At 54.4% G+C, this 15,540-nt stretch overlaps 1 protein-coding gene across 1 annotated transcript; it reads left to right on the forward strand.

Moving 5' to 3' along the window:
- Positions 1–1,075: 1,075 nt before the first annotated feature.
- LOC149753738 (uncharacterized) lies at positions 1,076–15,276 on the forward strand. Its single transcript, XM_089930377.1, has 3 exons — positions 1,076–1,717; positions 1,799–2,266; positions 14,842–15,276. Exons 1-3 carry the CDS (start codon positions 1,121–1,123, stop codon positions 15,274–15,276), a joined length of 1,500 nt encoding a protein of 499 aa, XP_089786503.1. The 5' UTR covers positions 1,076–1,120.
- The last annotated feature ends 264 nt before the right edge of the window (positions 15,277–15,540 follow it).

The following is a 15,540-nucleotide window of genomic DNA, read 5'->3' on the forward strand; positions in this document are numbered from 1 at the left end:
TGGGGCGCGAACGAACCTTCGGCAGCCAGGCGTCCTCTGGCGTCACCGAGGCATCACCCGCCTTTCCGCCTATTTAGCCGGGGGCCCTCCCCTGTCCGCCTTTCTCTTCACAGGCATCCTCGAGTTTCTCCCTTGTGCTGCTGCCGTTGCCGTCGGACTGTTCGTTCGCTCCTCCTTTGGCGCTCTCGGAGCCGTTCTTCCTTCCCTTCCGGTGAGTTGCCCCACTCTGCAATTTAGGGCCCTCCGTACTTTCTCCTTTCGTATTAGTGTACCCCAGTCGTTCCGGTCCCTTCTCCCCTCTTGACCCCGTCCTGACCGTAGATTCACTGGCCGTTAGGGATGGACGAAGTAAGAGCAGACTGCATTCAGTCGGAGCTGGTCCCCGAAGACCTAGATAGGTTCGTGGCCCGGTACCACCTTCCCGAAACTTGCAACGTTACGCTCCCGGGGCCTGAGGAGAGGATGTCCCATCCTCCTCCAGGGAAGGTCGCCATCAATGAGGACATCCTTCGGGCTGGGTTCCGCCTTCCCCTCTCGGACTTAGTCGTGCAGGTGCTTCGAGGTTTAAGAGTGGCGCCGACGCAACTGGTGCCGAACTCATGGCATACCCTGACGGCCTTCCAGGTTCTCTGCCGCATGCACGAGGTTCCCGCCACCCTGAACGTCTTTTGGGAATGCTATGGCCTGAACGGCCACCCCCGGGACAGAGGGTGGTGGTGCTTTGCGGCGCGGCGAGGGTGCGGCCTCGTCAAGGAGGCTCCTTCCTCCATTCATGGCTGGAAGGAGCGTTTCTTTTTCATCGACGTAGATCCCTCTTGGAGAATCGGGACAACCTGGGAGACGCCGATGAAGTCCCCGATCGGCCTATCGAGGTTGTCGAGGGAGGAGTCCGATGGCGTCGCCGTCTTGAGGGGGTTGGTTGCCGAGGGCCGGCTGCCCCCGGTGGCTAGCCTTATTTCCGAGGATGCCTTGGTGAACGTCGGTCTGAGCTCGGTCCCCGCCGACCGTGAGCCCGCCACCACTTCTTCTTTTTTAGCTCTTTTCTCCTCTTTCCTTTCTTCTTTCCATCGATTTCTTAGTTTCTAACCATCTCGTCCTTTTTGCAGAAATCGACGACGTCATGCAGTCGGACAAGGCAATGGCTGTTAGTAGGGCGTCCCTACTGGAAGCGGTCCGGAGGAAGAAACGGACTCCTCCGAGCGGGGTCCCACCGGCGAAGAAGCCCCGCCAGCAGGCGACTCCGACGCCGACAGACGGGTCCGGGCCCATCGATCAGGGGGACGCCGCGGGCTCGGACCGACAGTTGACGCCGTATCAGCCCTCCGGTGATGAGACTATCGTTTTTCCGGAGGTGTCATCCGAGCGCGCCCGGGGCGGCCGGGTCGGACGCAGTCGGTCCCCAGCCCGATCTTCGACTCGGTCGGCTTCGGATGATACGAGAAGGGGGGGCGCGCCGAGGCCCCGGCCGAGCGGGACCCTGTCGATCTCTGGCGCGGCCCCTGCCCCGCGCACGGTTGGCATGACTCTCTCCCAAGCGATGGGTAAGGGTAAGGCTGCAGAACCACCGTCCGGCTCCGGGGCGAAGTCGGGGTCGGCCTTCACTTTCGCCGGCGCCCGAAACCTCGTCGAGACGGTGCTGCTGGAGAGGGACCGTAGGCAGGTCCGGCAGATGAGCATCCCTGAAGTCGGAGCTGCCAGCTGCGTCTGTCTCATGTCGGTGAGTGTTCTTTTGGTCGCTTTCGTCGTTTATAGGCTCTGTTGATCCCCGTCTGACGCTCTCATTTTTCCTATCTCTTAGCTCGCCCAGTACATGATCCGCCTGGAGGAGAGCCACGAGGAACAGGCGAGGCTTCTGGCGAGGACCGAGAGCCGACTGAAAGCTGTAGAGGAGGGAGGCCAGGCTGCGGCGGGGAGGACGACCAGGGACCTCGAAACGAGGCTCCAGGTGGCCGAAGAGCGGGCACTCGACTTCGCCGTCCTCGAGAGGCAACTGTTGGATGCTCAGGAGCAACTCAAGGTTGCCTCGGGTCTCGAAAGCGAGATCAGGAAGGCGGAGGAGCGGGCCGAAAAGCAGTCCCGGAAGGCTGCCGACTTCCGGGAGAGGTGGGAGAAGGCCCAGCAGTCGGCCGACAACGCCCGCAACCGAACCCGATCTCTTGAAGCCAAGCTGGCCGAATTGGAGTCGGCCTTGGAGGGGACTCGTGCGAGCAACCAGGAGCTTCATTCGCGTCTGGAGGAGGCTGAGGCTGCTCGCGTCGCTGCCGAGGCGAGGCACATGGAGGCTCGGGCCGATCTGCTGAGGGTCTCCTCCGAGGCGGACGACCGGATTGTGGCGAAGGTCATGGAAGCGAAAGCTCAGATTACGGAGCGAGCGGAGGCTGCGCTGGCCGAGAAGAGCGCGGAGATCGGGCGTCAGGCGGTACAGGCCTATCGTCAGTCCGCCGAGTTCATCCGTGACATGTCGGACGCGGGGTCCGACTCCTTTGCCTTAGGCTTCGATGAAGGCCTGGCAAGGGTGTCCGCTAAATACCCCGGAATTGACCTGAGTGGGGTCTCCCTCCTCGACTCCCCTCCGATGCCATTGCCTGCCGATTCTCCAACCGTCTCCCCACCCTTCGTGGACGTGCTCGCCGTTCCCGACTCAGGGGTTCCTCCAAACTGACTCTCTGTACTTTTCTTTGTTCTTTTCTTTGTATGTTGGCGTTTTGCCATGTTGTATGGGTCTCGGCCCTGATGCAACGAAAGTTAATGCAAACAGAGTGTTTCCTCATTTCACTTTCGTCCTTCCTCTTCTTAACTCTTGGTAGCGTCTCGCCGACTCCTGACTCTTGAAGTTCTTCCGGCGCTAGGCCAGGCATCCGAGGGTTAGGCCTCAGGAAATTCTTCCGGCGCTAGGCCAGGCATCCGAGGGTTAGGCCTCAGGAAATTCTTCCGGCGCTAGGCCAGGCATCCGGGGGTTAGGCCTCAGGAAATTCTTCCGGCGCTAGGCCAGGCATCCGAGGGTTAGGCCTCAGGAAATTCTTCCGGCGCTAGGCCAGGCATCCGAGGGTTGGGCCTCAGGAAATTCTTCCGGCGCTAGGCCAGGCATCCGAGGGTTAGGCCTCAGGAAATTCTTCCGCTGGGCCACGCGCCTGTCACTTGCCGCTCGACGGGGTTTCTCCGTGGCCAGCTGCGATCGTGTTTCTCCCCCTCTCGAAGCGTCGCCTGGGGAACACTAGAAGGCCATTAAATGCTAATTGAGGCGTTACCTGGGAAATCGGACCGGCCAGTTGCTGCTTGCGAGGAGTGCCAGTTAAGCGGCCGCGATACGCGCGTTCTTCGAGGCGGATGCGGCCTGGGCGCGTGCGGAGATACGTGGGCCGCGGGATACACGCCGTCCGGAGTGTCCTGTACGAAGAATGCAATTAAGGAGAATGATGCCTAGGAGATCGTGGGGGGATAAACCTCGAGAGCCGGAACGGCTCCGGATTCGATGTGCCCGCATTTATTGGAGCCACCCGCATCGGAACGACCGGGGGGCCACAGTTTGGCTATAAATATAAGCGCAGGTGCGGTGGAGCCTGCCAAGCCGGAGCTGTTCAGGTTGCCATGGATCGTGGACCTCCTCTCCGGCGCGTGGCTGGGAAATCCCAGCCGGAGGAACGGGAGGCGCGCCCCTCGCGACTTCCACCAACTAGCCGTTTCATCTGGGATCAACGGGAGGATTCTCCCCGGTGGAACTCTTCTCTAGGCGTTTCATCTGAGATCACGCCTCCTCGCGCTCTTCTCCCTTATATTCCTTTCCTCCCCTTCTCCTGGGGAGGACCGGAATATCCCTTGGAGGTGGCGTTCCTCTAGAAGCAGTGTGAACTTTTTCTTTGTCCGCGCCGGCTCTTCGTCTTTTGCGTGAGGCGTCGATGGCGCCTCCGGGGGGAAGCACCCACGGCCAGTGGGATTGCAGCTGCTTCGGGCGGAGGGTTCGGGATCCCAGATCTTCAGCTCCACGGAGTCCCCACCTCTTCCTTAGTTTCTTTACTCCCCAATCCCCCTCTGGGAATTCTTTGTAATCACACGAACACGCCATTGTAACCAGGAATTATTGAAATGAAAAGAACTATATATTTTTTGAGCTGTCTTTCTGGCTTTGTCTTTCTACTGGTAATATACCCGCAGGTTAGCGGAATTCCAGCTCCTTGGAATTTTTCGACCATCTAGTGCCTCCAACTGGTAAGAGCCAGGTCGGTTTACCCAGCGAACCCTATACGGGCCTTCCCAATTTGGCGCCAGCTTCCCACCTTCCGCGGGCTGAGATGCTTTGGCCCGCCTTAGCACCAGATCTCCGATTCTGAAAAGTTTTGGTCGGACCTTGGAGTTATAATACCGGGCCACCCTCCGCTGATACATCGCCATCCGGACCTGCGCCATTTTCCTCGCTTCTTCCAAGAGGTCCAGGTTCCCTCGGAGCTGCTCCGAATTGGCCTCGGGTCGGTGCGCGGCCACCCGAGACGAGGGGAGTCCGAGCTCCACGGGGACGACCGCTTCCGTGCCATAGGTTAGGCCGAAAGGCGTCTCCCCGGTAGGGCTCCGATGCGTGGTCCGATACGCCCAAAGGACGTTCTCGAGTTCTTCGACCCAAGCTTGCCTCGTCCGACCGATTCGCGCCTTAATTCCTTGGAGGATTGTCCGATTTGTCACTTCGGCCTCACCGTTGGTTTGGGGATGCGACACAGATGTGAACCGATGCTCGATCCCGAACTCCTCGCAGAAGTCACGGAAATGCTTGTTGTCGAACTGTCGACCATTATCCGAGATGAGGACCCGGGGTACCCCAAATCGGACAATGATGTTTTTCTTTACGAACTTTCGGACTTGCGCCTCCGTGATAGTGGCCAGCGGCTCCGCCTCCACCCACTTGGTGAAGTAGTCGATTGCAACAATCAAGAATTTCCGCTGGGCGGAAGCGACGGGGAACGGTCCGAGGATATCCATTCCCCACTGTGAGAAGGGCCAGGGTGCGGTGATTGGTGCCAAGGGGACAGAAGGGACTCTCTGGACGTTGGCGTGGCGCTGGCAGGCGTCGCATTTCCGTACGTGATCCTTTGAGTCCTCCAACAAGGTAGGCCAATAATAACCTTGCCTCATGATCTTGTGCACCAAGGACCTAGCCCCCGAGTGCGATCCGCAGACGCCCTCGTGGACTTCGCCGAGGACGTAGGCCGCCTCCAAGGGGCGGAGGCACCTTAAGAGGGGGGCGGTGAACGAGGTCCGATACAGCCTCCCTTCATAGAGTACGTAGTGGGCGGACTTCCTGACAAGTCGCCGAGCTTGATCTTCGTCTTCAGGGAGGATCCCTTCGGCGAGGTAGGCGACGAGCGGGTCCATCCAAGATGGCTCCGGATCAATCGCCATCACCGCCCCAGCCTTGCCGATGCTCGGGGCATCCAGGGTCTCCAGGTAGATTGCCCTCGACAGGTTGCGCGCCTCTGCGCCCACCAAGCGGGACACCTGTCGGCCCTGTCATTTTCGCTTCTGGGGACCTGCTGGAGGTCGACGCTGCCGAAGTCGAGAATGAGTGCTTGTACCTTCCGGACGTAGTTCTGCATGGTCGGGCTCCGGGCCTCGAACTCCCCACGGACCTGCCCGACCACCAGCTGGGAGTCGGTGAAGACCTTCAAACGCCGGATGCCGAGCTCCCCGGCGAGTTTGAGTCCCGCGACTAGGGCCTCGTACTCCGCCTCGTTGTTGGTCACTGGAAATCCAAACCTCAAGGCATACTCGGCTATCACTCCATCAGGACTGGTAAGGACCAGCCCGGCACCTCCACCCTCGGGGTTCGACGACCCATCGATGTGAAGCATCCAGGTCGGGAGGTCGAGGCTGGGCATTTCCGGCGGTCTAGGTTCCGCCACCTGCACCGTGCACTCAGCGAGGAAGTCCGCGAGCACCTGGGCCTTGATGGCGGGCCGAGGCTGGTAGCGGATGTCGAACTCACCGAGTTCTATTGCCCACTTCACCAGCCGTCCCGCATTCTCGGGGTTGCTGAGGATCTGTCGTAGTGGTTGATCAGTTAAGAGGGTGACAGAATGGGCCTGGAAATAGGGGCGGAGCCTCCTGGTCGCGGTCAGCAGCGCGAAGGCGATCTTTTCAGCCTTCGTATACCGCGCCTCGGCATCCCGTAGGACCCGGCTGATGTAGTACACGGGCTTCTGGAGCTTTGCCTCTTTCCAAACCCGCACCGCACTGACCGCGATTGGGGAGACCGCCAGATAGAGGTAGAGCATCTCCCCTTCTTGCGGCTTGGACAGCAGGGGAGGAGACGCCAGGTATTCCTTGAGCTGGTCGAATGCTGCTTGACATTCGGCCGTCCAGAGGAAGTCTTTCGGGCGTTTTAACACCTTGAAGAATGGTTGGCAGCGTTCGGCCGATTTTGCCACAAATCGTCCGAGCGCGGCGACCCTTCCAGCGAGCTCCTGAACCTCCTTCACTTTGGTCGGAGGGGACATACCTTGGATGGCCTTGATTTTGTCCGGGTTGGCTTCGATACCCCGCTGGTTGACAATGAAACCGAGGAACCTCCCGGCCGAAGCGCCAAAGGCGCACTTCGCTGGGTTCAGCTTCATGCGAAACTTCCGCAAGATGGTGAAAGTCTCCTCCAGATCCACGATGTGCTGGTCTGCCTGGCGGCTCTTCACCAGCATATCGTCCACGTACACCTCCATATTCCGGCCGATTTGCTCTTTGAAGATTTTGTTGACGAGGCGCTGGTAAGTGGCGCCAGCATTCTTCAGACCGAAGGGCATTACCTTGTAGCAGTACAGCCCCCGGTCTGTTATAAAGGCAGTTTTCTCCTCGTCCTGTGGGGCCATCATTATCTGGTTGTAACCGGAGAAGGCGTCCATGAAAGACAGCAGCTGATGTCCGGAAGTCGCGTCGACCAGTTGGTCTATCCGCGGAAGCGGAAAGCTATCCTTGGGGCACGCCTTGTTCAGGTCGGTATAGTCGACGCACATCCTCCACTTTCCGCTCGCCTTCCGGACAAGTACGACATTTGCCAGCCACTCGGGGTAACTCACCTCCCTTATGAATCCTGCCTCCAAGAGTTTGTCTACCTCCTGGTCGATCACCCGGATCCGATCCGGGGCACAGTGTCTCTTCTTCTGCTTCACTGGCCGGTGGGTCGGGTCGACGTTGAGGGCGTGAGAGATGACCTCCGGGTCGATCCCAGGTACATCGGCCGCCGACCAGGCAAATACATCGGCATTGGCTCGGAGGAATTCCACCAACCGGGCCCGAGCTCCCGGGTCGAGATTGGCGCCGACCCGGACCGCCCGGCCCCGGCGGCCTTCCTCGAGGGGAACTTCGACCACACCCTCGGCCGGCTCCCCCTGCCGCAAGGCCACCTCATCTCTGGCATCAAGGGACTCGACGCTTAGGGCTTCTGCGGGCTTCTTCCCTTTGAGGGTCGCTAAGAAACATTGCCGTGCGGTCGGTTGGTCACCTCGGACCTCCCCGATCCCGACCGTCGTGGGGAACCGCATGAGCAAGTGGTACGTGGAGACCACCGCACGAAGGGCGTTTAGCCCGGGTCGTCCGAGGATAGCGTTGTAAGCCGAGGGAACACGGACGACCAAGAACCCGAGTCGCACCGTGGCTTCTGCGGGTGCGACGCCCGCAGTCACAGGCAGCTCAACGACACCTTCCACCGGGACAGCGTCACCGGTGAATCCTACGAGGGGGGTGGACATTTTGTGCAACAATTGTCTGGACAAGCCCAGCTTTTGGAAGGCCTCGTAAAACAAGATATCAGCTGAGCTTCCACTATCCACAAGAACACGCCTTACATCATAGTTTGCCATGGTGAGGGAGATTACCATGGCGTCATCGTGGGGGGTCTGAACCCCCTTTACATCCTCATCACAAAAAGTGATTACGTTGCCGACCCTCTGCCTCTTTGCGACGGCCGCCCCCGACGCCTCCGTCGAGCCCCCTGCGTTCCTCACGGGTCGGGGGCAGCCCCCAGTGATAGTGTGGATCACGCCCGCAACGGGTCGATTCTGCTCCCGAGGCCCCGGAGGAGCCGGGTCGGCCGGACGCGGGTCTGCGGGGGGACGTCGGTCGCTCACATATCGACTGAGACGCCCCCGGCGGATGAGAACCTCGATCTCGTCCCGAAGCTGGAAGCAGTCTTCCGTGTCGTGGCCGTGGTCTCGGTGGTACTCACAGTACGCCCGAGAGGGCCTCTTCCCAGGGATCTTCCGCATCTGTCTCGGGGCCGGGAGGTCCTCCCGCCCCTTGATCTCCATAAGGATCTTGGCCCGGGGAGTCAGGAGAGGGGTGTACCGGTTGAAACGTCGGGGCGGAGAACGAGGGCGTGGGGCGCCGTGGTTCTTCGCCGGCGACGGGCTTCTGCGCCGACGCTGGGGCGTCGGGCTCCTCCTCTGGCGTGCCTCTTTCCGCCTTTTCTTCCCAAGCTTTGGAGGGATCTCGGCGGCCTCCTTGCTCCGGTGGGCGGCCGCCTCCTCGGCGTCCGCATACTGGTTCGCCCGGGACAACAGCTCTGGGAAGCTCTGCGGCAGGCGTTTGTCCAGGGAGAAGGTGAGTCTGCCCTTCCGGAAGCCACGCTTCAGGGCTGAAAGAGCTACCTCCTGACTCAGGCTCCGGACCTCCAGCGTAGCCCTGTTGAAGCGGGTAAGATAATCCCGCAGGCTTTCTCCCTCATTTTGCCGGACATCAAAGAGGGAGTCGAAGACCAGTCGCCGCCGGCTACTGACGGCGAAATGAGTGACGAAGAGGCGAGTGAACTGGTCGAAGGACCGGATTGAGTCAGCCTCCAGCCCGGCGAACCATGCCCTCGCCGGGCCACGGAGGGTTGCCGGGAAAGCCTTGCAGAGAAGGGGATCTGATGCTCCGTGGAGGAGCATAAGGGTCCTGAAACTCTCGACGTGATCCTGCGGGTCCGCCGCCCCGTCATAGGGCTCGATCGCCGGCATTTTGAACCCCGGCGGATTCGGGGTCCGCAGGATCCTCGAGGCAAGCGCCGGCTGGGAGGAGATCTCTAAGTCGGCGAAGGGATCTTTGGAATGGCCCTTCAGGACCTGGAGTTGTCGGTGGAGATCGTCCACCCGCCGGTCCAGGGAGCGCGACCGGTGGGTGGGAGACAAGGAGCGGCGAGAGGGGGACCGACTGGAGCGCGGGTTCCTCGAGGATTGGGGGGTCTGGGAACGCGCCCGGGCCCGCCTCTCGGACCCCGCACGGCTCCAGTGGGAAGGTCCCGGCAGAATGGAGCGTGCTCGAGAATCCTCCTCGCGCCGGCGCTCATCTCCATGGGAGAGGAAGGAGCGCGGGTTGAGGAGGACAGGCGAATGTTCAGGCCGCGGCGGCTCCTGAGCCCGCTGCGGCGCCCGGAAAATCGCACCCTGCAGATTCTGCACCGCCTCCGCGAGGGTGCGAACCTGCTGGGTTAGTTGGTCGAACTGGGCGGCTTCGACCGTCTGAACGGGCGGTGGGGAGGTGGAGTGTTGCTGAGAGTGTGTTGGAGATGCAGCGGCCTTCCGGCCAGAGGCGTGAGAGGCCTCGCGACCGGAAGCATTGGAAGCTCCACGACCACCTCGCCGTGCCATTACGATCGCTCTGAGATCCGGGCCCTTCCTCTAGCGCCAACTGTTGCTGGGGGTTCAAACCGAGAACGATTGGCACAGCGGTGTGAACGGGGTTCCCTTGGAATTGCTTCGGTTGCGCTCCATCTTCCGCCGGGAAACCTGCAAGCAAGCCTCGCACCACCACCGGGGTAGTGGGGGCCCTCCGACGATCAAGTTAGGGAAGATCGAAGGAGAAGGAGAGGTAGCAGGTAAGATGATACTCTGGAAAATCTTGCTTACCCTCCCCCTTCCCCCCCAGCCGCATATATACCAGGCTGGGGGGTTCTTTTGGGGATTGGTCATCGTGTGGCGCGATGGGGTTGCCACTGACATGGCCGTTACAGGGCGTCGTGGGGCAGCGCTGGGTACGGCTATGGCAGGGCGTAGTGGAGTTCCGCTTTGTACGGCTGTTACAGGGGATCGTGAAACAGCGTCGGATACGGCCGTTGCAGGGAGTAGTGGAGCAGGGGGCCGCGGCGTGCCTCAGGGGAACAGTCTGTTGTTGTCAGAGATTGCCGACTCGGGGTCGGATTGCTGGATCAAGGGGCAGCCGACTCGGGGTCGGGCTGCGGAGCCGAAGATATCCGACCCGAGGTCGGATTGCTGGATCAAGGGGCAGCCGACTCGGGGTCGGGCTGCGGAGCCGAATATATCCGACCCGAGGTCGGATTGCTGGATCAAGGGGCAGCCGTAGTCTTCCCGGGCGCGCGTGCCGGTCACGTGGGGCATGGTGGCTAAGTTCCCCCGTAACAGGTATGTTTGGATTTGTCCAATAAATTCCTCATCTTCCGGGTAGACATGATACATTGCTAGACGTCAATCATGTCTTGTGAGTTGATCGGATCAAAGAGTTTGATTAGATCAAAGCATCAGAAAGGTTCTGATTGCTAAGTCAGGTTTAGCACTAAATTGAACCTAAATTAGATTCGAGGTATTCTAATCAGGTTAGGTCAACTTGCACCTGCACCTACTGCTGGCTAAGATAAGGAACCCAATGGGTCACACACAAGGGAATTGATCAAGGGTCTAATTGGATTAGATCATGTTTGCAAGATGAACATGCTAGCACGTGTTGCAAACCCTAGCTCCTGATTCAAATTAAATTCAAATCTGATTCTTAGGTTAGGTTGATCTAATATGATTAGATCATGACCTAATATGGGTTAGCCAAGAGTTGGAACCCATTTGGCTTTAATTAGACCTGATTTGATTAGGTTTAATGTTTTCTTTAAGTTGGTTAAACCCAATTGGATTGGGTTTGATAGGGCCTTCACTTCTGGACCATTGGATCGCTTCCTGGATAAAGGATCTGGTCCACTGGTTGGCGCCTTCATCTGGACCACTGGATGGCTCTCTGGATGAAAGATCTGGTCCACTAGTTAGTGCCTGAATCTGGACCACTGGATGGCTCTCTGGATGAAAGATCTGGACCGTTGCTCAGCGCCTGAATCTGGACCACTGGATGGCTCTCTGGATGAAAGATCTGGACCGTTGCTCAGCGCCTGAATCTGGACCATCGGTGATGGCATCTTGCTTCTGGACCATCGGATGGCACCCTGGATGATGATGCCTTGATCTGGACCATTAGATGGTGCCTAGATCTGGACCATTGGCTTTGGTTCACTACATTTGGGCCCTTGGATCATCAGGATTTAAGAGGGAGACATGAGAAAGAAGTTGATACACCCTTCTCCTTAGCACCCCATCATGATGGGATGCCTCTCTTGGCACATGCCTCATCATGATGAGGTGTGTGGATGGGATGCATCCCTTTATGATGCATCCCTCCATCTCTTATAAATAAGGAGGTGCTTTGGGGTGCTAAAGATCATCCAAGAAAAAGCCTCTCCTTCTCTCTCCCTTATCCCTTCTTTCTTACAAGCCTCTCTCTTTTGTCCTAACCCAAGACAAGAGGGTCTTCTTTAGGACAAAAAGGCTAGTGAATGTTTTAGAGGTAGAAAGGAAGAAGGAAGTGAAAGAAAATCAGCCAATTAAATCCTTTGGAAGGATTGAACAATTAGAATCAAGTTTTGGTGGAGCTAGAGTCTTGAACCCATTCCTGTGTGGATCAACATCGGAGGGTGAACATTTGGGCACCTTAGGACATCTTCAGTCATATTGGATATAGTGTGATAGGTATTCTTCTATACCAAGATTATATTTTCTACATTATTTGGTTATACTATTAAGGCGATCTTGGCTTATTAGGATTTCATATAATGGGTTTTATAAGAAAATTTTATAATCCCGTATCTTCCGCTGCGCCCTAGGGCACTGGAAAACCCAACGGAAACAACGTATGAAACTTAGTTGAAAGACCCTCTGAATACTCAATAATTGAAACTAAATGGATACACAAAAATAAACTTGATGAAAATGGAGTTGTGGTTAGGAACAAGGCTAGACTAGTAGCAAAGGGCTATAATCAAGAAGAAAGTATAGACTTTGATAAGACTTTTGCTCCTGTGGCTAAACTTGAGGCAATTAGATTGTTACTAGCATTTGCATGTTATAAAGATTTTAAATTATTTCAAATGGATGTAAAAAGTGCTTTCTTGAATGGGTATATTAATGAGGAGGTTTATGTAGAACAACTTTCTGGTTTTGAAAATTATCAATACCCCAACCATGTTTACAAATTAAATAAAGCACTTTATAGTCTAAAACAAGCCACTAGAGCATGGTATGAAAGACTTAGTAAATTTCTATTAGACCATAAATTTTCTAGAGGGAATGTAGACACAACCCTATTTTTGAAGAAGAAAAATAAAGATATGTTAGTAGTGCAGATTTATGTAGATGATATAATTTTCGGTGCCACTAACAATCATCTTTGCGAAGAGTTTGCTGAATTAATGCAGAGTGAATTTGAGATGAGCATGATGGAAGAAATGAACTACTTTTTCGGACTTCAAATCAAATAATCTAAGGAAGGGATCTTCATCAATCAAGCTAAGTATATCAAGGAGATGCTCAAAAAGTTTGATATGGATGGAAACAAGTCAATCAGCACACCAATGAGCTCATCATGCAAACTAGACAAAGATGAATCAGGCAAGTCAGTAGATCAAAAGCTGTATAGAGGTATGATTGGATCACTATTATATCTTACAGCAAGTAGACCTGATATCATGTTTAGTATTTGCATGTGTGCTAGATATCAATCTAATCCTAAGAAATCATACCTAATTGCAGTTAAAAGAATTTTTAAGTATCTAATAGGAACAAAAAATATAGGCTTATGGTACTCTAAAGAATCAAGCATAAACTTAGTAGGGTACACTGATTCTGATTTCGCTGGTTGTAAACTTGATAGAAAAGGCACCAGCGGGTCATGTCAATTCTTAGGAGAAAACTTAATTTCATGATTTAGTAAGAAACAAAACTCGGTTGCGTTATCTACGGCGGAAGCCGAATATGTTGCTGCCGGAAGTTGTTGTGCTCAAATTTTGTGGATCAAGCAACAACTTGAAGATTATGGCATTAAATAAGATAAGATTTCCATAAATTGTGATAATACAAGTGCCATAAATCTAACTAAAAATCCAATTCAGCACTCAAGAACTAAACATATTGAGATAAGACATCACTTCATAAGAGATCATGTATTAAATGGTGATGTGATGCTTGAATTTGTTTGTACTGATGATCAACTTGCTGACATCTTCACAAAACCATTAAGTGAAGATCGATTTTCTACTCTTAGAAGAGGGTTAGGAGTGATTGACCCATTCATTTGATTATATCCCTTCATTCATTTATTTTGATCATTAATTTACGATTGATATAGCATTCCACATCTATGATCATCAAATCATTCCTTGAGATTTAAAGATTACCATATCCCTCTTTTGGCACGGTAATAACTGAGATTTTGGTTATGTGCTAGAGTAAGAGTCGACTCGAATGAATGTAAGAGTCGACTCATAGGCGAGTCGACTCGCGCATATTCAGGAGTCGACTCAAGGTCGAGTCGACTCGTGCCTTACTGGAGTCAACTCGAGGTCGGAAATCCATCTTTTAACCTTAATCAAAATAATTTTTTCCAAACTTTCTTTTCGGCCACCACTATTCAAAAACCCTAGAGTTGTCTCCTACCTCATCTCCGACCCCATTTCTCATCATTTTCCCCGTGTTTCTTCCCTTTTTTCGTCCTTTCATTCGTGTTTAGGTCAAAAATGCCTAGGAAAGCCGTCGTCCCGAGGCGGAAGAGACCTCTCACTGCGAGCGGCGCCGAGAGGTGGTCCAAGGTGCGGAACGAACCCGTGAGGCCACCACCTCCGATTCCTTCTCTGCCTATATCGATTCCCTCGCGTCTATGCGCCGGGAGGGTTGTCTCCACCGGGAGGAAGGTCAACTTCGACTTCCTCTCCCGGGAAGGATTTACTTTAGGGCATCACCTTGGAGCCCAAGGCCTAGATCATTTTTGCTCCCTTGACCTCCCTACATACCCAGGGTTAGTTAGGAAATTCTATGGGACCGTCACACGGGGTGGAGGTTGTATCCAAGGGACTATAGCAAATGTCTCTATTTCTGTTTCGGAGGATCTCATTGCTCGAGTCCTCCACCTCTTCCGAGAGGGAATTGCTCCCACACATCCCACTGATAGGACTGAGGCCCTTACGGCCATCTTACGGAGACCACCTCAATCCCCCATAGAGGAGGTGTTTGCAAATCAGCTTTCAGCTGAAATGCGACTCCTCCTGAGTATCATCTCTAGGACTCGATTCTCTAAGACCGGTAGGTTTGATTTCATCTCAGAAAAAGACCTAGCATTGATGTTCTACATTCTACATGACATTTCCCTAAACTTTCCAAAACTTATCTATAGCTACATCTGTGAACCCCTAGACAAGCCTAGGTTGAGTCTCCCCTACGGTATGCTTTTTATACTCATCTTTAGGGAGTTAGAAGTCCCTATCCCTGAGGGAGAACCCTCTCGCTCACTCAGGTATACCGATCATATGGGTGAGGGGCTCTCCACCGGATGGGTTTCCACAAGGTGGAGGGGACTTGGGTTAGGAAGTCATCCACATCCACACCATCTGAGCCCACTACTCATCACTCACCTACCTCTGACCATGATCAGGACCACTTCACAGAACCTTCCACCTTTCCATCCACAGCTGGTCCCTCATTCACTGCCGAGCCCTCGACCTCTGCTGGACCTTCCACAGTCCCACCACCTCAGTAGCCACTAGAGGTCAGGATTAGTCCTGAACAGTTTCGAGAGTGGAGGGATGATATAGTGAGGAAACTCAGGGGTACCTCCAGTGCACCCTCCACTGACCTCACCCCCTCCACAGTAGCAGTCTCCATGATGGTAGCTGAAGTAAAAGAGGAGCTGTCAAGTCTAAGGGGTCTAGTTCAGGGTCAGTACTTGAGCCTTACAGCTATTAAGGAAGACACGAGGCAAATGCGAGACAATATTAGATCAGAGCTGCTAAGGAAAAGTCAAGGTGCAGAAAGACTTGCAAATGTATTGATAGACAAGCTTGACACAATCAATGAAAGTGTGACCCAACTGACCCAGACACACGCTACAACGACCTCAGAGATTATTGCACAACTAGGGAATGTGTCTGAAGAAATAAGCTTGGTTATGCAGGCTCATCGGCGGAGCATGGGCGCATCATCCTCTTCTACTAGACATCCTTAGATTTGTACTTTTATGTAATCATTTAAAGTCCTTTTGAACTTTCCATCATGTACTCAAATTTTGTAATCAATGAACTGAAGTCATTTTCTGAAAAATTGAGCATTGTGTCTTTTGTGTTATGACTTTGTGTGTTATGTGCTTCTACATTGATTCTTTGATACTTCACCTTTTTGCTATGATGGCAAAAAGGGGGAGAAAATATGATACATTGAATGTAAAAGGAATCTCTAAACAAAAAAAAATTTTTAAGCAAAATATGATTTG

Source organism: Phoenix dactylifera, chromosome 4, assembly GCF_051530095.1.
Source record: "Phoenix dactylifera cultivar Ajwa chromosome 4, Ajwa_hap1_PhDact_Kaust_v1.1, whole genome shotgun sequence".
Lineage (NCBI taxonomy): Eukaryota > Viridiplantae > Streptophyta > Magnoliopsida > Arecales > Arecaceae > Phoenix > Phoenix dactylifera.

Bases quoted from the DNA above. Each gene is read 5' to 3' on its own strand.
- LOC149753738 (XM_089930377.1), top strand. From the start codon at position 1,121: ATGCAGTCGGACAAGGCAATGGCTGTTAGTAGGGCGTCCCTACTGGAA. The intron at 1,718-1,798 runs GTGAGTGTTCTT...CCTATCTCTTAG, and splicing joins GCTGCGTCTGTCTCATGTCG to CTCGCCCAGTACATGATCCG. The intron at 2,267-14,841 runs GCGAGGCACATG...AGTCCTGAACAG, and splicing joins CTGCTCGCGTCGCTGCCGAG to TTTCGAGAGTGGAGGGATGA.